Source organism: Mastigoproctus giganteus, chromosome 14, assembly GCF_048544385.1.
Source record: "Mastigoproctus giganteus isolate SK-2022 chromosome 14, ASM4854438v1, whole genome shotgun sequence".
NCBI classification, from domain to species: domain Eukaryota; kingdom Metazoa; phylum Arthropoda; class Arachnida; order Uropygi; family Thelyphonidae; genus Mastigoproctus; species Mastigoproctus giganteus.
In genome coordinates this window covers 98,125,721-98,150,276 of record NC_143588.1, presented here as the reverse complement: position 1 = coordinate 98,150,276, position 24,556 = coordinate 98,125,721, and the positions used below count along the sequence as shown (strand labels likewise).

General features: G+C 35.8%; 1 protein-coding gene across 3 annotated transcripts in view; it reads right to left on the bottom strand.

Annotated features, from left to right (window-relative positions):
- The window catches only part of LOC150075423 (serine/threonine-protein kinase Doa-like), a 195,194-nt gene that overhangs the window by 94,725 nt on the left and 75,913 nt on the right, over positions 1 to 24,556 (bottom strand). Inside the window, exon 1 of one of the 3 annotated variants that reach the window (XM_090389236.1) lies at positions 10,484 to 10,746. The exons of the other annotated variants lie outside the window; for them this stretch is intronic. Within the exon in view, the coding sequence (XP_090245362.1) occupies positions 10,484 to 10,648 (165 nt within the window). The 5' untranslated portion in view covers positions 10,649 to 10,746. Of the gene's footprint in view, positions 1 to 10,483; positions 10,747 to 24,556 lie in introns of those variants that run through there. 3 annotated transcript variants of the gene reach the window in all.

The following is a 24,556-nucleotide window of genomic DNA, read 5'->3' as shown; positions in this document are numbered from 1 at the left end:
TTGACCACCAGAGGGGGGAACAACTTTTTGCACTAATTTTCACTATTTCATTGTTTCTAATTAATATATTATGGATAGATGAAATTTTGAACTTAATATCCTACGCACAATGAATTTATAATTGCAATGTACAATGTTTATGGGAAACAATGCAAGAATGCCACTATTAAATTTAAGTGGTAGGGTATACCAGATAAGTAGATAACAAAAATGAAGTTTCAATCAATTAAACTGACTAAGCAAAATGAGGGAGCTACTGAAGTGCAACCGTTCAATAATCCCACCCTGCCACCAGAAAATATGGTTATCTTTGCCTTTAAAGTAACTAAAATTTTCCAGTGAATTCAGTTTTATGACTAAGTTATTTGGCCAGTTATGGGGAAATGTAAGTTTTTTTTTAGCATTCAAATGATTTTTTAACCTTCCAAAAAAAAAAAAAAAGAAATCTTTTTTATAAAACAATCAGATGCTTCTTAAATTTTCATATAACCTTTTATATTATGCTAACTAAAATATAAATGATAAAAAAAATTAAGTTAGAGATATGACAAGATATTAAGGTATTTAAAAATGTTAAGCATCATGCAAGGGAAAAAAAATACCACTGCTTTATGATACACAGAATTGTGATACTAACTCGCTTCTATTGCTTGCTAATTGGGTGAAAACTATTATATAAGTTTAATTCAATTTCTTGAATACAGCAACTTCTCATTTGTATTTTTGTGCAATGTGTTTTCACCATTACAGTTTTTCAATTAGAGAAGTATTATTATACACAATATTGAATGCATCCGTTTATTACGTAGTTTCTGCATGGTCAACAACCAACTAGTTTACTGGGTTTTGACACACACACACACACACACACACACACACACACACACACACACACACACACACACACAGATGGAGATAGAGAGAGAGAGATGCACTGCAATTTCTGCATATTCAGTCAAAACTATAAATGAAATCTATTCTGATTACATTCTATATGCTAAAGTTTTTTAAAATTAGCTAATCTAATTCAAAGGACTAAAAGACAGCACACCATATGCTCTTAAGGAACTCCAATCTGTACAATATCAAAGTCTAATTATTACAGACATTTAGAAATTCCCAGATCAAAATATTTTGACATACTGAATCTTGCACAAGAATACTTTGTTACTATTTGTTTTTGGACCAAGGAAATTAAGGCTTTGTAAGAAATTGTATTATTTATCACATCCATAAATTTTATTCTTTGGTTGTTTGCATGTTTTTCTGAATAATTTATATATATATAAAAAAAAAGCACAAATTTATGGTGTGTCACTCTCAACTAGAATAACTTAGGCACCACATTGTGAAGAAAGATAAGGTCATAAAAATTCCTTTTGCAAGGATTTGAATCCAACCCTTTTCCGCAATGTGGTTGGATAGAAATCAGAACCAGTAGGTTATAACATTAGGATACACAAGAAGCCAGCATCTAAATAGCAAGATTTAGAGGTTTGTATAATTTATGAATTTCCATTAAAATTTTATTAAATATAAACTCTAGAACCACAGTCAACATTTTTTCCACAATTTAGTCCCAAAAAATGGTCCATTTCTAGAATGTCATCAAATATCAATATGCTATTTTTGAAAATAGCATCCTTATGGTTTAATCTAATCACCTCTCCATATTAACCTTCCTGAAGTAGTGTGAATATATATCCAATTTACTGTGAGCTTTGTTGCACATTTTTACCCCATTCAATGGATTTTGCTTATTTTTAACAGCTATATCAAAAAAATTATCTTGAAAATCACTGAGTTACTGCAGAATGAAGGGAACAGGCTGAATGAAGCAAAGAGGAGCAAAATGGCCTTCACCAAACTAATAAAAGGTTAAGGATAATGATTTGAAAAGCAGTTCTGAAAATTATCAAAAGCAGAAGTTGTCAATTCATAAAATAAGCAATTTTACTGGATACACATTGGTGTGTGTGTGGGGGGGGGGGGTTGTACAGTCCACCAGACTACAGCAACACTGCCATGTGTAGGTACAGGAGATATTGTACCCAGCAAAGCTGATCGGTGCAGTGATGAACACCTGCATGATGTGGTGTTGGATTGTGTTGTTTGATCAGCCTCTTAGTCCAGTGGGTTGCAGAATACACACCTCATTTACTTCCATCCCTGCTCCGTGGGGAGTGTACTTACTGGGCCAGAAGTGTGTGTGTCTCTCACACACGTCATGGACCTGCCTGTTCAGCAGTAGTACATCAGAAACAAACATGAGTCTTGGCTTGGAATTCAGATGGTGGCCTGATGTCACATCTGGTAACTTCTCTGCACACATAATTGTGACTTGTTTTCAACATATCAAAATCTACCTGAGCAAATGTTATCCACTGATGAAAAACCATAGATAATTTCTCAATGAAAAAACATTCAATAAACCAATTAATAAAGAGGGTAGTTTGTGCCCAATTTACATAAAACACAATGTAGCAGTTCCAAGAGGGCACAGCAATACCTGTCAGAATATCAATCGTCCGTAGAGGACTGCACAGTCTTAGGTTGAATGTTAGGGCAGTAGACACAATCACCCTCAAGGCAGAAGGATTAATATCATGACCTCAAAAATGCAAACATCAGATGCAGTGCTGTACATTCATTACTAAAATAACTTGGGGGGGGGGGGTTAAAACACTTAATATAGGGTGATGAATTTCTATGATATGGATGAAAATTAGAGATGAGGATGGCCCCATTAAGAACAGAAAACAAAGGAAGAAAAAACCATAATCAACACTACTTGCAAAGTACAAACTTAGCACTTCACAGATAAAATTCAACTCAACTTTTTGAGACTATCTGTTATCTAACTATTAATTAAAAGAAAAATGAACTTCAATTTTAGCAAAGTGGTCAAGTCCATGTGTTGTGAACTATGATCTTATGCAGTCATCCTGTTCTATAAACAGAAATTTATTTATCTAAAAGAAGGACAGTATATACTGAATAATGGAATTTTGTTGCAATTAAAATGCTGGGCCATGCGACTCTCAGAAACTACTGATATTATAAATCTTATATTTGGAATGTTAGTACACGAAATCACAAAACATCACCTCCCCAATAGCCTGATCAGACTCCTTCAATTTAGACATCAGCATGCAAAAAGAATTGATTTCATGATGATAATCAAATGGAAAGAACTAACTTGGATAACTGCACAGAGTAAAGGGTTCATCACACAAAAATAAAACTTCTACAACACTAATTTTAAAAAAACAGGAACATATACCAAATGTATTGTTTATAATAAAATTGCTGTTACTTTCTGAATTACCATAGTAATTAAATTTATATGAGGGGCAATCATTTAATTCAAGGACTGGTGCAAGGTTTTGTTTACTGAATGAACTTTCCATAACTGCCACTAGAGGCACTCTCCCTGATCGGTGTGTGTGTGTGTGTGTGTGTGTGTGTGTGCGCGCATGCCAGTACTTGCCGAGCTAGCGCGTGAAGGGACTTTTAGGCGGGTATCACTGATGATCGTTTTGAAGCAAGTATCATGTTGTTGTTATTTTGTTTTTAGGAGCATTAGCAACTAAGGCCATATTGCTCCGGGAATATGCGGTGGTCATTCGCTGACCTTTCCGCGTCCTCCGTATTTGGTGGTGACGGGCTCGAACCCCGGTCTAATCAAGAAGCGTGTGCTATGCACTGCTGCTCCTTCCCACCTGGCTACGGAGGCGCCTCGCAAGTATCATGTCAAGCATACTGATTGAACAGTGATATATGATTTGTTAATGTGTCAGACTGGGCTTAAATGCATCAGAAACAATTAAAGAGATAAATGAAGCATATGGTAATGAGTGTTTTGGTAGGACAGCCATATTCTGCTGTGACCAAACTTTCCGGTGTGAAGTGGTTTCTCCATCAAGAAAAATGCCCTGTACAGCTAATATTGTACAGGCAGTGATCACTGCCGTAGGTGGCAAACTTTCTGCCACATCCCCCTTATTCACCGAACTTGGCCCTGTGTGATTTATTCCTGTTTCCACATCTGAAGAAGCTCTGAAAGGCAAGCATTTCACATATGACACAACAATGCTCGCTGAGCTACAATGAAAGCTACACAGTCTTTCAAAAAATAGCTTGAAAGAAGCATTTAATGTATGGGTACAATGGTGCCGAAAGTATGTAAAGTTCAAGGGAGGATATTTCGAGAAGGAGAAATCCATAGAAGATTCAGATGATAACAATTAAGAAAAGATCTTGCACCAGTCTGCAAATTAAATGATCACCCCTTGTGTGAATAAATAAATAAACAATATATCACATTAAAATCATTCAATTGAACAGGGCAGCCCAATAACCCAAGGACTGCAGAGAGGTCCATTTAGTAATAATAAAAATAATCAAGAAACACAATTATAATATTTTGTAAAATTTAAACTACATAGCATGCAAACCCAAAACCAGTCATGAGGATGTATGCTGTAGCATGCAGAATTCACAGCTGTTTTGGAGACTGCATAGTGAACTTTGCACTACTGCACATTACCTCTGCCAGGCCATACATTGTATGGTTGTTCACTTAAATCAGTATATCTCTCCATGTTGTGTTTAGTTAATTTTATATTTTTCTTAACATGTTGCAATCGTGTAATAGATATTAATTTTTATTAATAAATTTTTGTACATATTTATGTCTACAGCAGGGGTGGGCAACTTTTTTCGTCAGCGGGCCGAATGAAATTTTCACATCATGATGCGGGCCGGAATAGATTGAACGATTTAATAAAAAAAAAATCAGAACCTAAAAAATGTTATATTACTTGAATTACCAAATTATTAATGTATTTTTAAAAAAAATATCTGAATGTCTAATTATCATTGAAAATGCGGCATTCGGCATCAATTTTTCTTTTTTTTTTAATTGGCTCATTTTATGGGCTATAAATTATATTAAATTAAAAATTGTAATAATTAGAAAAGGCATAAAACAAACTATCTCGCACCAATATTATTTTTTTCAATAAGAAGTCAAACCCAAAGGAACTTCGTTCGATCGATGCTACAATAATAATTAGGAAATAACTCTTTGACGCTGCGTAGAATCACTTGGTTACTGTTGTACTGGCCACGATTCCCAATTGAACCGAATTAAGCCGAACGTTTACGGCGAGTGTAGTCAGGTATGGATTTTCTATATTTATGCATTTACCGAGGGGGCCGGATTCAACATTGTCGCGGGTCGGCTGTTGCCCACCCCTCGTCTACAGAAAAGTGTTGGCCAGGATCCCCAAATTTCTAGACATGGTACTGATAAATATAGAGTGATATATAAATATGCAGAGAATTTCAAAAGTATGTGGAAAAACATTCTGGAACGCATTCTAGGGGTAGAAGGCCAAACATATATGAAAATGCTTTATTTCAGAATTATTATTATACACAGATGATTACGACAATAACTTTAAAAGTTGTCCATAATGCACAATAAAGGGTAAAGAAGTGAAAGTGTGCAAAACCATAAGCAAAACACATATGATACTCTTACTTTGAAAGAATGTAATCTCAAAATAAAGGAGAGATCTTTTTGTACCTAAGAGCAAACATATTCTGGTGTGTCTGCTCTGTATGTGATACTAGTTTCTTGATACTAGTTCATTGACAATGTTCAGTCTCAATAGCTTCATATGGCTGTGCTAGAGAAAATCCTGCAAATTCTAAATGAGAAGAAATCATTAAGGGAAGTAATCATAGAAGCTACTAAGCTTTTTATACCAATTAGAAAGATACTGTTCAAGGCATAGACCTAAATGGATATCAGATGAACTGATGAGACATGGCAAAGAAGAAAAATAGAAGTGATGCACAAAAATTGGCAGTTAATACAGAAGCCTACAGTGGATATAAACTAGTCTACAATCAAGTCACAAAAGGGGTTACAAGAAGTCAATGGCAAACACTGCAAAGAAAAGGAATAAAGCCCTCCATACTTAAACACTAGAAAGGAAGGGAATGAATCACACTGGTCCAATAAGCATGAATGGTTTAACTGTTGATGAATGAAGGCATGAAGGTACAATTACTATCTCTTCATAACATTTCAATCAACATGTGCATATAATTAGGCTTAACTAATCATGAATTTTTATTAATTGTGCAACAGACATTTCTGGAATTTTCCGTGACCAATTCAAAGAAACCATTTTCAACAACAGGTATTTGGAATTTCGGCTTTATGGATGGAATAGATTAAGCACAAATCACTGTTAGTTTTGCAGAGCTTATTCAACAAATACAAGGTTTATAAAAGGCCCAAATATAAAATTTGATGAAAGTCTGTCATTTGGAGTTCAGTTTTTGTCGAGCTGACATGCAAATGGCAAAGCCAATAGGTGTATTATGCACCTAAAAAAATAAATAAATAAAATAATTTTTTTAGCACAGAACAAGAACCTTTCGTTACCGCACATCCAGCACTTCAGCCACAATTACAGTACAGTATATGGATGGCCTGTATTTTACAGAAATAATTGCCAGATTTCTATAGGTCCGACTTTAATGAAATTTGGAATGACTTAACAAATCTTTTTATAAAACCCAAATAAAAAATTTCATAAAAATCCATCCAGTGAGAGCCAAGTTATTAAATGCAGTGGGGGGGAAAACATGGTAAAGCCAATATGCGCATTACACAATGCTAACACACAAAAATAAAAAAAATATATAAAAAACTGCGCGATTTAACCATTGTATTCCAACCAATCAATAATATAATACAAAAATCCCAGAGGATATAACAACTGAAGCCGCTATGCACTTCAACTATTGGTCAACAGTGCCATACGCTTCATTATCAATAAGCCAGAGTAACTACTGGAGGCGCTGCTACCTATCTATCATAAAGCCGGCGAGCTTCAAGAACTGTACGCGAGACATGCCACTGAACACATGCATATAATTAGTTTTAAACAAACGGGAATTTTTCTTGTTTCCATGATAACTAATAGAGATTTCTTGAATTTAATGGAGAAATCAAAGAAAACACTTTTGGTTACAGCTGGGCGTCTCAATTGTGTAGACCGAGTAAACTAAGAGCACATTCAGCATCGCTGAAATCGTGCACCTGTAACTCCACACGTCTAGCTCGGATCTAACAGACGAGCGAGATATCTAGCTTTAGTTAAAAGCTAATGCTTTTAATAAGAAATGTAAATAGTTGTTGAAAATGTATCTACTGTTCACGTTTTAATAAAAAAATAAATAATAAATAAATAAAATACTGCTTTTAATAGGTCGTCATTACCCCTCATCTACAAAGCTGCTATAATTATGAAACCATGATTATAAAAAAGCCAGGGTTTAATTATTATTAAAAACTGTTACAATTAAAAATTTTCAAAGTTTCACCAGGCATGATATTCTGATATTGGTGCACAGGATTGATTTAAAAAAAAAAAAAAAAAAATGGCGATTTTTTTTAAAATCAATCACATTTGCGTATCGATACTTCCTCACCCCACTAGAAGAATTGCATTTTTCCTTCATTTACTTTAATCGAAGTGTGACTCCAATTTCAGATCAACAGTAATTACTATACGTAAAAATAAAAATAAGAGAGAGAGAGAGAGAGAGAGAGAGAGAGAGAGAGAGAGAGAGAGAGAGAGAATCCGGCACAGAGTTTAATATTTAATCAGTTTTCTAGTCGATTTATTATTATTTTTTTCGCACCCCAGACTGATCATGTAAACCAAAACCCAGAGTTTACAGTTTTGGTGAATTTAGAACCATTAAAATGCTCTGGGCTACATACTTCTGTTTTAAGCGGCATTTAACCTGAAACAATTGAATGAAAGTTGTTTTGTCGACGCTATTTACAAATACGCATTCACTAAAAGTTTAGGGAATGAACTGAGTAAGCCTAACGCTTTAATTTAAGAAACGCGAACCAAGTTATTTTTTGAATAGTCCATCGATAATATTTTATGGTTTTGTGGTAGAATTCTATGCGGCATGATCAGCTCAGAATAGATTTATGGATTTTCTCAAGTAGTTTACTGGATTCCCCCATTTCCTAAAAACAGCTGTAACATCGGTTTGGGTGTCGGATAATGAAATGCCAAAATTTGAAGGTTCAACTGCATTAATAACTTGATAATGAAATTCTTTTAATTCTCCAAGTATAACAGAATTAAGGCAACAGGTAAGCAATTTAAAGTAGAAAACGATATTAATGGTGTAATTACCATTATAGTGGTTGTCCAGACCACTCCACAATTCCGATAACTATATAGCATTTATTTAGGGAGAGGCATTTAATGCTACTAACCCTCTGTGGCAACCTAGTTAAGCACGATACATTGTAGCCTTTCGCTCATTTGGAGAGGTTTGACGTCGATTGGTTGGAAATTTTTCTAAAGCCCTCTTCACTTGAGTTTGTAGTTAGCCGATCTTAGGATCGGAAGGTGCGCCCCCCCCTGTTATTTGGGGTTTACAGCCCACACAACATACAATACATTTACGGTTAATAAGCAAAATCATGGCGATTGTTAATACCAATAATTATATATAATGCATACACAGTATTCTAACTTAACGCCATTTTATCCTCGAGCTATCGACAAGAAACGCAAAACAAAGGTGCACGATTTGAGCGACTTTGGAATGGGCCGAGAGAATACGTGATTGCGATACAATTATAGCTGGGTTCAGGTCAACTTTTTTTTTTTTTTTTTTTAATACAGTTACGAATAACAAAGTTACGGAGGAAGACTGCACAACGTCCTACTAAAACTAGAATCAATTACAACCATCAGAATAGACTAACAGTGAACAGAAGTAGCATCCGCGTGTCATCTTTAAGTATGTATCCTCCCATCACCCAACAACTTTTCATATGTCCCAATAAGATTCGAAAATAGTGTCCATCTGCAGACACGTATCCTTTACTTATTAGTAAAACCGCCTCTGCAGATGCATAACACAAATCGGAATCCGCTTCAAATGTTTTGTTTTATCAAAAGAAGGCATGGCACATTCACGAGTATTAAATAACATTATATATGAATTATTAGAATGATGACCATTAAATCAAAATATCTTCTCCAAAAAAATTCAGTTACAAGTTTTGGGCAGTTGTAAAATCTAAAGTGTGATTCCACTTCATAACAAAAAAAAAAAAAAAAAATTCCGCCAGTTTAACGATGCAATAATTGTGCCTTAAAGAAAAATCGCAAATGGGCAACACGGCTATGATTAATTATTTAAACTTCTGCTATGCATGCAATCGCACCTTTTCTTGTACCTCTTCACGTAAATGTCGTCATCTAAGTATAAGCAGAAAATCTATGTAAAATAAGCAGAAAGAGGCCACCGTAGCCTAGTGGTCAGGCACGCGGGTGCATAAGTACACATGCCTTGAGTGACTGGGGTTCAAGCCCGTGACTGCTGAATACGGTGCTGTTTCTTGTATTCTGTCTATATTGTGAACTCCTCTGACTGTTTGGGTCTTCCCGGCGTATAAACAGAAAAATTTATTTATGTACTGTATATTTTTTATTTTAATTTTTACTCTAATAATCAGATACTTCCAGCTCTTCTCTCCATAAATAATTCTGACAAGATTCCCCTAAGCGCATGTTTTTTGATTAAAGAACTTTCCTCCGAAATCAAGAGTGTTTGGTTCTACCTGAAAAATAACCGACTACATAATACTCAAAAACAATACTCAGATGCTTAATTAACAACACTGTCACACAAACTAAGAAAAGTTGCACATTTCTTAGGAAGGGTAGGAGGAAACTGAAATGCTTAAGGTGGGAGAGGGGAACATTTAAGAAATAAAAATAATGGCCGAAACTTTCCAAAAAATTAAGTGCAATTGGGTTAAGACTCGCGAATAAAAACACCGATTCTATGAGTTAACTATCACTGGTGTCACCTGGGCAGTTCGCACAGGTTTGGTACAACTGGATGTTAAAAAGTTTAAAAATACATTATTGCTGTCTCTAAAAGCATAATCGGGTTAAACCAACTGGGATGACACCAATATGACGACGCGAACCCGAGTTCACGTCAAAGGAAAGATAATATTCTGATTTGTAACCCACTTCAAAAATAAAAAGTATGGAACAGTATATATAAACGAGCATACGTTCCGATTTTTAAATAATTGAATATCATGTCTGTCATTTAAAAAAAAAAAATTATATTTTTCCCTTATACATTTTTTTATAATTGATTATCATGATTTTTAAATAATTGAATATCATGTCTGTCGTCAAAAAAAAAAAAAATTATATTTTTCCCTTATACAGGATAGAATTGGTAAAAGTTGTTCGTTTTTAATTGGCTGAATTCTAAAATCAGTGTTTTGGATATAGTTTATTAAATTAGACCTAAAAGAGAACTTCTCGGTTAAAAAACAGCATGCATTGTTTACATACAATATTTCCCTCTTTCAGCGTGATAGCAAACTAACACGTACTGTGCAGCAAAATACATGAAAGAAAGGCGCACAAGTCTGAAGGGGATGATTACTATGGATCGGGATTTCATCACTGCCTTGTATTTTCAATCGAGCAGAGAGACGCTGGAGTAGTGGGCAGGCACGTAACATATCAGTCGAAGATAGCGAAAATATCACACACATTGCACTATCACATATCTATAAATAGCATTGGTTAAACGATTTCATTAACTCTAACGAAGATTGAAAGAGAGCAGCGATTATTAAAATCTTAACATGAATTTTCTTTAATTATAGAAACGGCAAAGAAGAACTCAAACTACTTGACATTTACGCAAAACTAAGTTAAGAACTAATAACGTCATCATGTCGCGAGAAGTGCTGGCAATCTGCCCTGACCAACTGAAGAGCAGAAAAGAATCCAGTACTACTACTAAAAATAGTTTATTTTTGTGTGTGGGCCCCCATATATATATATATATAAAGAAAATACGAAAAAAAAAAAAAAAAAAACAATGCATGTAATCGCATAACTTATTCCACATCAAATAGATAAGATCTCGTTTAGACACTTCACGCATAATGAACTCGCCGAAAATAAACTTTCGATTAATCGGAGGTGTAAAAGAATCGTTCTATAACTGCTGAATATCCGGGCCCCGTGGCGCGCAAACTTATTTCGCTCGCGACCCCCTTTATTAAATATAAAATTGACGCGACTCCCCCAATGTAAATACCGAGGTCCGATGGGCAGATATTTAGAAAACAAAAATAGCATTTTATAAATTATATAGTAGAAAATATTATTCGAGTGCTGAGAAAGGAATAAAACATCTTTCTTTTTAATTTACACATTAAAATAATTGTTTAATATTTTAACTGAATACAGTAAAAGCAACAAATCAATTCTTCAATTATGCTAATTTCAATGCTTATTCAATTAAAATTACAAAACAATTAATGAGCCAGAATAACCAATATTATTTGAAACTGCTAATCTCATGTCACCTTCTGTAACGCTGTTTTGTTTTTATAACTGTTAAATTTGAGAAACCAACCTCACATAAATATGTAGATCCTTTCCCGAAAGGGTCTACATATTTATGTGAGGCAATGTTTGTATCGCCATTTTTGATAATTCTGGATACTCGTCTCGAAGAGAAAGCCAAAAATTTTTCACAAGTTGTAGTGTTCAAACGAGCACGTAATGCTTCGCCACACGACAGGTCGATAAGATCTTCCTTTTGCTCAATGGTAGTTTCGGGACATGAAGAAATATCAAAAGCAGGGAGGGATCACGAATCCAGTACAACTTTTTTTTCTGGAGAAACATGAAATCGTTTGGAAATTTTCTTAATTAGCATTGTCAAGTGGGTGTCAATGATATCTCTAAATTGTAAGATGTCAATATTGCTGCTATTAATAAAATCAGAAAAACATGGGAACGTTTCAATGTTATTACGCTCAAATTCAGTTTTCCAAAGATTAAGCTTCTATTTTATCATTGAGTATTAATATATTTGTTCCCTTTCCTTGAAGACTTTAAATTTAAATCATTAAGTTTTTCAAATATATCAAGGTAACTAAGCTTTCCAAGCCATTTTTGATTTGTATCTGATAAAAACAATAAAACTTCATTTTTGAGTTCAAAAAGACGTCGCAACACTTTACCAGTGGAAAACCACCTCACTTTCGTATATAAAAGAAGCGTGTCATAAGCGGATTCCATTTCATTATTAAAAAGTATAGTGAAGTCTGCTATTTAAGCTTCTACTTTTAATAAAGTTGATCACACTTACTGCATTTTTTAAAACTTCGTGCAAATCAGTTTGCATTTCCTTCACTACTAATGTTCCCTATGTATAATGCAATGATTAAAAACTATATTTGAAGCAACTTCCTTTACTTTGCCTTTTAAACCTTTATTTTCTACTGTTAATGCAGCCGCACCATCAGTACAAATCGCAACACAGTTCTTCCACAACAGATTATTTGTTTGAAAGAAAATACAGTATTTATAACATCAAAAATATTCTCGCCCGTCGTTCTTCCTTCCAAAGCTTTGAAAAATAGAAAATCCTCCAAAATACCTCCCTCATAGCAGTATCTGACATATACAATTAGTTTAGCAAGGTTTGAAATATCTGTGGATTCATCTAACTGGCATTGCAAAAATTACTTTCTCTCAATCGATTTAATAAATTGAATTTTATGTTGTCCGCGATAACTGCAATACGCCGCGAGACTGTCTCTGGACAGAGACAGTTTTTAAATCGTTGCTGTACTTTTCTCCATACATAATTGAATCATTTTTATTGCAGCAGGGAGAACAAGGGATTCAGCAATAGCATGTGATTTCAAATTTTTTCCTATCAAATACGAAACTTCTAACGATGCTCTTAAAGCTTTATAAGGAACTGCTGTATGTTTCTTCATGAAAGATTTCTGACCTTGTATGGCGTCAGCGTGGCTTTTGAAAAACGGTTTTTTTTTTTTTTTTTTTTTCATTAGCTCTCGATGTTTAGAATGCAAGTGTCTTTTTAATTTAACAGGTTTCATGATTTCGTTATCCAGTTTTTCGTGGCGTATTACGCACACGGGACGTTGCTCATCATCAACAACACTGTAGGTGCCGTACTTCGTAAATTCCTCTTGATATTTTCTATTCTTTTTCGTTCCTTTTGATTTGGAATATGATGGCTCTACTAGAAATTGGTGGTTCCACTACACTTAAAATAACGTTAGTGCCCAAGTTTTCACATATAATATTTCTTACCTTATTAGTTTCTGAAGTACCTGTAGCAATATTATTGTCGTCACTCCTCGGCCTTTTTGTTCTGATTACCCAGTTGTCCATTGTAAAATGTATTTTTTTTTTCTTCTTAAAAACAACGATAATAATAATGAAACGTGCAATAGAAAAAGTAGCAGAAGAATGAAAATTTGTGCTGTAGGATAGCAAACACGAATAAAAGCTAAAGGGATTACAGTAAAAGGATTAATTGAATAGAACTTCTCGGTATTACGCAGTTGCTGTGTTGTACTGAGAAGTTGCACTGGTCAGCCGCTTTTTTGTGTCCATGGTCATTGAAAAAATTAAGGCGAATTCCAGAAGCAATAGGGTTCATTCGTATCTCAGACTTAGTTCCAGTAGTAAGATTTCTACACGTACAGTATTGAAAAAGTAATTTTAACAGCAAGTTTTTAAGCTTCTATGTGCACAAAAAAAAAAAAAAAATAAACAAATAAATAAAAAAAAAAAAAAATATATATATATATATATATATATATATATATATATATATATATATATATTTGATAATTGAGAGCTATTAAGTGCTCGATAATTCCTATATTCTATTATGTTATAAATCAACAGGGATTACCTTTATTTTGGATATAAGAAGCTTCTTTTCCAACTCGCTAATAATTCTTGAGGATGGCAATATCTATTTTGTAAACCCGGTGGGAAATCTTATTTCTTTTGGTCCTATAGCTGGACTTTAGAGTTAAATTTAGGGGTCTAATAAAATTGGATATGGGGGGGGGGGATTATTCTCTACATCCCCAAGGAATGTAGAGAATAATCTCTCCCCCCCATATCCAATTTTATTATCCCCAAGGAATGTAGAGAATCTCTCCCCCCCCATATCCAATTTTATTAGACCCCTAAATTTAACTCTAAAGTCCAGCTATAGGACCAAAAGAAATAAGATGTCGCCATCCTCAAGAATTATTAGCGAGTTGGACTAGGAGAGTTGGAAAAGAAGCTTCCTATATCCAAAATAAAGGTAATCACTGTTGATGTATATATATATATATATATATATATATATATTTAAAAATTTCGGGGATCCCTTTAATTTACCCTGCGAGGCCGCGCCCCACTGAATTAGGGCACTATATGGGGGTCGGGGTTTAAAACTGAAACGACCTAAAATTATAAACTACAGAAGACGGGTAACAATATAGTAACCAATAATAAGATTCTTAGGTTTTATTTTATAATCATATGCTTATGTTTAAAAGAGTGCTGCAATGATGTTTTTTAAAGTTTTATTAAAACAGAACCAAAGAATTATAAGCATAACTATAATTTAGTCCGTTTACAATATCGGTGAACAAATTACTCATCACTGGGAAAATGACAGCGACGATTTTGTTACCCAAAAATTACTTATTCTACGTTTCAGTAAGTATTCTGCCATCCTGCTTCGGGATGTTTTACTTGAACATTAACACTAAATAAAAACAGCATAATTACAAATATGCCACTGCCAATAACTGTAAATAAACAAACGAAAATGACAATTTGTCAGACTGCATTTGTTACTTCGAAAATTCCGAGAGAAGTTGGAAGCGATATTGTTATGGGATATAAATAACCATCAGGCTGAGTAAGTGAGAGTCTAGGGATAGGGAAGCTATTTGGCGATGTACGTACAGCAATACCTCGCTTAGCACGGTCTAAAACAGCACGGGTTTCACTATAACACGGTTTTCAGTTAAGTTTAAATCAAAAATTTACTGTACATATTAAAACTCGTTCAACAGCCTAGACACATATGCTGCATTGTTGTAGCCTAGGAACGCGTACAATAGATGCTGCAATGCCAACTCTATTGTCTCACATGCACATGTGCCAATAGCTCCCCCAGCAGTCACCGGCAACGTGCAGCAGTGTTCAGTATTCTTAATTCCATACTGACAGGACGACATGATAGCTTTTCATTTCACCCATTTAAATCCGATCAAAAATATATTTGCATCTTGGCTAGAAATCACTGCCAACAACATGTGTTCCATTTGGCAGCATGTTTTGCCCCATTAGGCAAATTATTTCACTGGTTTTGAATCACGAATTCAGACAATTGCCAAAGACATTGTGAAGATCGGAAAAGACTTGGGATTTTAAACTTTTTGACACTGCCAACGTATGTGATTGTATCGACTCACAAGCAAATGACTTAGATGATGCAACTCTCCTTGAAATTGACGAGCAAACTGCAGATGAAGAGGAAAACAATTCTGAAGCGGATAACACTGAAGTGGCACCAAAAAAATTGTCAACAGAAGAACTGGAGAAAGTTTTTCGGGGGTGGGGGTGACATAACCTGTGAGGCGATAATGAATGGAGATCCGGATGTTGAACATAGCATCAAGATACGGCAAATTTTACAAGATGGGTTTTGATGCTAACGAAGACTTGTACGCCGAGAAAAAGAAGAAACGACTTCATGCAATTTATTATTGAAACACCTAAATAAACAATAAAGCTTTTTTCTCATCTCTAATAATGTTACCTTTCATTAATAAAATTTTTGCAATATTTTTAATTTCAAATCCTTTTAATTGGCTATCAACCGCAAATTATTTATATATTATTATCATCATTTGGTTATAGACTGTTTCTCTGGTACGCATTCAATTAAAACCCGTTATAATTATGCTTCAATCAGCACGGTTTCACATAACACGGAACAGTTTCAGTACCAATTATCAGTGCTATGCGGGGTATTGCTGTACAGGCTGGCCTCGATTAACGCGATTAATTCGTCCCGCGAGCGCAAAACGTAAACGCGTTAATCATATATAATAACCAATAGGAAAAATTATAATTGGTCCTTGACCTTCTGTGATGTCCATAAAGAATTTTAAAAATACCTTTTAAATAACTTTTTAACTGTATACAATGTAAAAGATAATGAAAATAATTATGGGATTAAATGTTTATTGCATAAAACAGCTGTTCCCAAACTGTGCGCCACAGAATACTTTAAATTTTCGAGGGAAACACAGCGATACTCGACATCTGTCGGACACCGCGCGAACTACTGGCTCGAGGTAGTTCACAGTTCCAGCATTTCTTATTAAGTTGTTTGGACCTAACTACTAAACGGAACTGTTAGGTATTTCTTTTAGTCTGGGTGCGCCTTGAAAAAAATTACTGAGACACTAAGAGCGCCGTGAACCGAGAAAGTTTGGGAACCTCTGACATAAAAATACACAATGAAGAAATGACTGTTGCGGAAATATTTGAACAGTGTTGACTTTCTTTTCATCAATCAATTTCCGATAGCCGACAATCTTCTCTGGGCCCTGAGGAAATAAATATCACAGAGAATTTCAAACCTTTTGTTTGAGATTCTATGCGATACAAAAGATTTCATCTAACTCTTTTACCGTTATCTCCTTCGCGGTAACATTTTCATCTGGCTCATTTAAAAATTTGAATTTTTATGCAAGTGTGCATTGACTTTATTAGCAGGAGACAAACAAGTAACACGTCTTCTTCCGATGGTTGATGAAACACACCGAGGCGGACAGCAAGCAAACGTTTGTTTATTGCCCGTACGACTCGCGGTAAGCGTAACGCGCGATTCAAATATTTTTCAACTCTCGCATAAAAAAAAAAAAAAAATCGCGTTAACTGGAAATTTGTATCATGTAAAGTGATATAATTTTTCGAATAGCGTTAACTGAAAATCGTGTTAATCGAACTGGCGTTATGCGAGGCAGGGCTGTATATGTTTTTGAATGCTATTTCAAGCAATGTGTTCATTTAGCTTTCATTAAGTGCTATCATGCTTGCATTTCCAAGTACAGTAGACCAGCGTTTCCAAAACTGTTCCGCGAAAAATGGTAATTAATAATTAAAAAAATAAAATAAATTTTGCATGTTTGTAGCATACACCACTTTGTATCATAATTTTTAACTTTTTTTTTTTCCGGTTATTAATATACTGGCAAAGACTAATAATCAAATAGACCGCGGAGCACTTCATTTTGGCAGGCTTTTTGCGTAGAGGTAACGAAAAAGTAGCAATGTAGTGATTTAATATGCCATTCATATTACGATTTAGCCTGGAGTACATGGGTTTGAAGGCGCGGGGAAAGCGAACCGATATCATAACTAAACCCACTTCCTTGCATAATTTTTTTTTGATAATTATCAGTATTTCGAAATATCTTTCTATAAATTAAAATAATTTTCCTCCTAGTGATAACACGTAACAGATACTAAAATATGTAACATAAGCTTGTTTTACTGAGCGTGGTCGTGCTATATAAACCTCGTGCACCCGCTTTGTTTATTAGCATGACCACGCGATACCATTCTTGATTTCCATATGTAACGTATTTGGGTATACATGTAGCTAGGGAAAATACAGTGTCGAAAGCTTTTGTATTTTATTTTATCAAAAGCAGCGAGGATCCCCTAGTTATTATTAAAACAAATGCCTATGGATTTGTGGTTGAAAAAAGGAACTTTAAAACGAGAAGCAAGTACGTGTACTTCTAGTAATGCAAATGTGGTCGATGAAAACAAACAATACTGTCACACTTCAAAGTGAGGAAGAACAATCGCAGACTTTTGTTCCCCAAAAATCTGAAACCAACTAATAAAAGACCAAAACGATAGTATGGCGACAGTTATTTGAATTTCGTCTTTACATGTGTTGGAAATAAAGATGCTCTTGATGCACAGTGCATCGTATGTAATAAAATATTAGCAAACAGTTCTTTGGCTCCCGCTAAACTTGTGTTTCGTAAATATATTGTGAGATTACAAGCGTTCCGTGACTAAAAAAGTTTGGGAAACGCTGCAGCAGACTGTCGAAATAACGACTGGGGAGGTGACTAGATTGTTTATTCCAACAGTTAAATTTACTTATGATAGTAACAACAAATGTTTTTTTCCTTCTATGGTAACATCGTTTATTTTAACTGGCCATTGCTCATTAAATTTTAAACTACATTACTTTGGTCTAGTCAGCTCTCCTTTACTTGCGGTCAACCTGAGACTTGGAGTCATTTATTATATGACTGTAGTTTGTATGTTCAACTTAGAGAAAGGCTAAAAGTGAAGATTGGTAATTTAGTTAGAAGCTGTGAAAGTGTTAATCAGGATAAATTTCAATAATCTAATGATTGCCTAATCTAATGAAAAATTAATCTAATGATTACTAATTAAGATTTGGTTATATACATTTTGATTATTTGGTTTTTTTTTTAGTTTGTTTATATTATGTGTGTGTATATATGTATTTTATTTTATTTATTATTTTTATTATTATTATTATTTTTTTTTGCTGTCTCTCAGGTGTGGGCTGCCTGGGAGCGGGATTGCTGGCACAAACCGGTATAGCACTACTTCCGGTGGGTGCGGGATTTTTGTGCATAAGACACTTAAAATAGAAGACCAGGCCCAGCACCAAGTGAATATGGGCGGCCATTAGGGTCTCTTCGCCACCGGGGAGCGGCTGTGCAGGTGACAGCTTCTCCCTGATTTCTCCTTCAGCTTCAGCTTTCAGCTTCTCCTTCTCCTTCCATACAGGTCTTAGAGGTTCTGCACAAAGTCAACTTTATCAGGTGGAGATAGACGGAAATCTAGGTGCCACCTTAGACATAATAATAATGTCGAAATAACGGCACCACGAATAACGGAACAATCGAGCTAACGGCACATTGGATGTTTACATACAGCGCAAATGTCTTGCAGTGCCGAAAAAAGAAAACGGCAAGTGATGTGATTACTGTATTCGTTTAACTTCGCCATTTCGAAAGTGAATCCTGTACTGATATTACGAATTTACTAAATTAAAATTATTAAATTAAAATCCCCTCCTAAAGCTAATAATTCCCATACAGAGAAGAACAACATTAAAGCTTAGTGACAAACTTGATATAACAAGAGAAAATAGAACGGGCGTAACAGTAGGTAGGAACATTGGATTGTCAACTGTGTGTGTTTTTTTAATCTGTTTGTTTCTTATTTAGCCTCATTATTTCTGCATTAAATATATTAAAAATAAAACGTTCTAGATAAGGGAAAAATCGAAATAACGACATCTTGAAACCCCGAAGGTGCCGTTATTCTGAAAGTATACTGTAATTGAATACACTTTTTGTAGTGCAGCACAAAAGTTCTGAAATTGGAGGTGGGCGAGATCGTTGTTGTCAGCCCTTTTCGCCGTCTCGATTTATGGTTTCAACTAAAAAAGGTTGAAGTGTAGCCATTATCAACCCCCTGCAGGATGGAAGCCTCCTCAACAATTCATGCTGAGGGAAAATGGACCATAATCTGCCACGCAGGTCCGGTGCGGGTTGGCAGATCGACCGTATTCAGCAGTCAGGGGCTTGAACCCCTGTCTACTCAAAGAGCGTGTGCTACTGCATCCCGCTCCTGACCACTCGTCTACGGAGCCATGATTGGTTTCAACTAACGAGATGCCAACTGCCTAAACGTTCAAACGCAGATTAATACGCAGGGGCAGAACCACTTCAGTTTGTCCAGAATGTGTTCTGTGGTTTCTTATATTAATACAAGTAAAAAGGTGTATTAATACAATACAAATTATTAATACAAAAAATATATTAATACAAAAAGTGTATTCAATTACAGTATACTTTCAGAATAACGGCACCTTCGGGGATTCAAGATGCCGTTATTTCGATTTTTCCGTTATCTAGAAAGTTTTATTTTTAACAGGAGAGACTGCTTCTACAGGGATGGGATACACTTAAATAGAAAGGGTGCAAGAATGTTTGCTGATGCTATCGAGGCAGTGTTAGGTGGGTCGGAAAACTCCTAGCTTCGGGGGATACAAGGACTAATAGATTAATAGCAGCGACTGGCAGAGGTGAAAGTGATTCTTGCACTGCTTCTACTGGAATGAGCAGCAGCAGCCTGGAAAACAAGATGCAGGGATTTCAGAGACTGCTGGGAGTCATTGCGGCATAAGTAAACACATGGGTTGTGTTAGGGTAGCTAAGAAAAAGAACAGGTGCATGTATACTTGCGTATACACCAATGCTAGGAGTTTAGTAAATAAATTTGATGAATTTGAGGTATTGCTCAAAACATCAAAGGCAGATATTGTGGGGATTTCAGAGAAGTGGTGTCACACAGATATAAGGAATGCAGAACTGGAATTTGGGGAGTACAATGTCTACAGAAAGAATAGACAGGATAGGAAGGGAGGAGGGGTTATGCTATTAGTTAAGAAATAGATAAAATACAAAGAAGTGAGGCCAGTCGACATTGCTGGACAGTGCAGTGTCGAGTCAGTTTGGTGTGACATAAGCATTGGAAGATCAAAACTGAGAGTAGGAGTGTGCTATAGGCCTAATGACTCTGATGAGTATAATAAGAAACTGTACACGGAAATAGAGTAGGCCAGTGAATCAGAGAGTCTTATAATGGGAGATTTTAATTTCACAGATATTGACTGGAATTTGGGGGCTGGTCACTCACACACTAGCAAGGCTTTTGTGGATTTATTGGATGATTGTTTTCTACATCAGCATATTCGGGAGGCAACTAGAGGGAGTAATACTCTTGATTTGATTATCAGTAGTGATTCTTCATGCATTAAGAATCTGCAGGGAAATGAACCACTAAGTGGCAGTGATAGTGTGCTGAAGTGGGATTCACTCAAAGAGGTAACTACTATTAGGGGTAAAGGGAAGGGTTATTGCTTTCGTAAAGGCGACTACGATGGACTGAGACAGTATTTAAATTCTATACAGTGGGACCAACTGATGATGTTACCAACAGCAAATGCAAAATGGGAAGCATTCAAAGAACTTATCTTGGAAGCTACTAGGCTTTACATACCAACTAAGAAATATTGTTCAAGGTTTAGGCCTAAGTGGATGTCAGATGAACTAATGAGACATACGGCAGAGAAGAAAAATGCATGGGATACATACAAATTAACACGTGACACAGAAACCTATGATAGATACAAGTTGATCTGTAACCAAGTTACAAAGGAGGTTAGGCAGCTGAAGGCAGATTACAAGAAATCTTTGGCAAGGGATGCAAAGAAAAACAGCAAAGAGTTCTTTACTTATGTAAACTCTAGAAGGAAGGGGATGAATCAGATTGGTCCACTTGATATTGATGGGTCAACTGTTGATGATCCTGCTCAGGTAGCTAACAAACTGAATGAATATTTTGCATCGACATTCACACATGAGGAGTTATTCAGCGAGGGGAACGCCAGAGGTGTATTCAACTCTGGCAGTAAGCTAGAGAATCTTGTAATAACTGAGAGTAAAGTGGAGGAGAAATTGTTGAAGATAAATACAAGAAAGGCACCTGGGATGGATGGGATCTATCCAGTTATATTAAAGGAGGCAGCAAAGGAAGTAAGCAAACCCTTAGCCATAATTATGAGAGCTTCCTTGGACTCAGGGGAAGTACCCATGAACTGGAGATGTGCAAATGTGACCCCAATTCACAAAGGAGGATCAAAGGGCGACAAGTAATTATAGACCTGTTAGTTTAACTTCTGTTCCTGGAAAATTAATGGACGCACTGGTTAAAGAAGCACTGCAGGATCATCTAGACAAGACTTCAGTTATAGCTCAGACACAGCATGGTTTTGTTAAGGGGAAGTCTTGCCTGACCAATTTGATTGGATACTATGATGCAGTCACAAAAAAACTGGATGCAGGGAATAACTTTGATATTATATACTTGGATCTTAGAAAGGCTTTTGATACTGTTGCACATGGAAGACGGCTGCACAAATTGGAGCAGTGTGGCATTGGAGGCAAATTGCTGCTATGGATAAAGGGTGGTTGAGGGGGAGAAGACAGAGTGGTAATCAATGGACACTGCTCATCGTGGACTAATGTTATTAGTGGAGTCCCTCAGGGTTCAGTATTGGGTCCATTATTGTTTTCTGTATTTATAAATGATATTGATGATGGTATTTCAAGCTTAATGTCCAGGTTTGCAGACGATACGAAGGTTGGCAGGGTTGTCAAGGACACTACTGACACTATGCTGCTGCAACAGGATCTGGAAAGTTTGAGCAGATGGGCTGAGAGGTGGCAAATGAAGTTTAACATTGACAAATGTAAAGTACTACATATGGGAAACAGCAACCCCAGAGCAACGTATCAACTCTGTGGTACTACACTGACAGTGGTAGAGAATGAAAGGGACCTGGGGGTGGTTGTGCAGGCAGATATGAAGTTTTCTGAGCAGTGAAGACGGGCTGCAAGAGTAGCTCATGGTGTTTTGTCGATGATATATAGGAATTTTTCTAGCAGGGATAAGGAGGTGATTATTCCCTTGTATAAGGCAATGGTCAGGGCACACCTAGAGTACTGTATACAGGTCTGGAGGCCTCATTTCAAGAAGGATGTAGAGATGCTGGAACGAGTAGAGAAAGGCAACAAGATTAGTGAATGGAACAAAGGGGTGCTCTTACGAAGAAAGGCTTAAGTTTTGCAAATTACAGTGTCTGGGGACTAGGCACCAGCGAAGTGATCTGATAGAGGTGTATAAAGCCTTGAATGGTTTGAGCATGCTCAATGCTGATGGGATTCTTCCCTTCGCTCAGAATAATCACCTGAGAGGGTATAAATTCAAATTGAGAAAAGACAGGTGTAGGATAGACGTGAGGAAATTTGCCTTTAGCCAGCGGGTGGTTGGTTGGTGGAATAGACTTCCATTCCTTGTCGTGGAAGTTGATAGCCTAAATAAGTTTAAGGCTCAGCTGGACAGGTATTTCGAACGAACAGAGGGGTGAAGTGGAAGGTTATTTTTTATTTATTTATTTATTTATTTATTTGGCTGATGCTGCATAAGCTTGCTTTCTTGCATCAAACGCCTCTACTAATGCTAAGTAGTTTCAACACATTCAGTGTTTTTGAAAATAACTTTTATAAACATGGGGCCTGTGAAGAAAAGTGATCGAAACAGTGATAAAAGGAAGTTAATGGCATCCAGAAAAGTGTTAAATTTAAGAAGTAAATAAAAAATTATTCAAAGCAGTGAAAATAATAAGAAGCGTTGTACAGCTGATATCACTAAACGTTTAGGTTTAGCATGAATCACGGTTCATACTATTATTAAATAGAGAAAAACTAAGAGTTGGCCAAAGTTCTGGAGAGACCAAAATAATTAATAAACATGCTGATATTGTAAATAAAATGGAGTCAGAATTGCCTTAGTGGATTTGAAGGCAACACGAGAGAGGCTACTAAAACAACTAAAATCAAGTCAAGAGTTAATTAGTGAGAAAGCCTGAGCCATTTTCTCGTGACTTGAACAGGTATCAGCCCGTAAATAATGTGGAGTTAATGCTAGCAGAAGGTGGTTTCACAGCAGATACACATGAAGCTTTTTTTAAAACAGAAAGCTGATGAGTTTTTGGCAGGTTTTTACGATTTGGAGGAGGAAAACGTACTCACACTAGGTATTTTTCTTTGATGAAACTGGATTGTTTTGGCAAAAAAAAATCCTAAAAGAACCTATATTATGGAAAATTAGAAAAATTACCAGGCCATAAAGCCTCAAAAGACATGTACTTTGATGCTTGACTCAATTGCTTCTGGGTATTTTAAATGAAACTACTTTTAGTTAATCATTCTGTAAACCTCAGAGAATTAAAGAACTTCAATAAGGCACATCTCCCTGTATTTTTAAGAGCAGTCTCCAGTTATTTTTTATGACTGGTTTAAAAATTATTTTGCACCAGCTGTGAAAATCTTAAGAGCGAAGCACAAAAAGCTATTCTTAGTTCTGGACAATTCTCCTACTCATTAGGAACATCTCATTCTCCCTGGTTTTATCAAAATTAAGTTCCTTCCAGCAAATACTGCCTCTCTGATCCTGCTTATGGACCAAAATGCCATTGCCAGCTTCAAGCAAAAAAACCACAAGCTAACTCTCAAGCAATGCTTTCATGCTACTGATGGTGTCGACAAACCCACCCTGTATATCGTATAACATTTAAGATGCCATAAACAATGTTGGAAAAGCTTGGGAGGATATGAGTACTAGATGTCTAGCATCAGGATGGAAAATTTGTTGCCTGACATTTTGGAAGATTGAGGGATTTCAGCCATAGGAAGAGAAGAAACAGGAACAAGAAGAAATTCTGCAGAATTTGTGAAAATCTTGATCTGCAGATAACAGCTGAAGATGTGGATGAGCTTGTAGGATCTCATTCTTCCAACCTTTCTGAGGAAGAAACAGAAGCCACCGATGATGCTGTTGTGTCTGAATCAGAGAAAGTTCCCCAACCTGAGTCAAAGTTAACAGCAGAAAATATTAGAAATGTCATT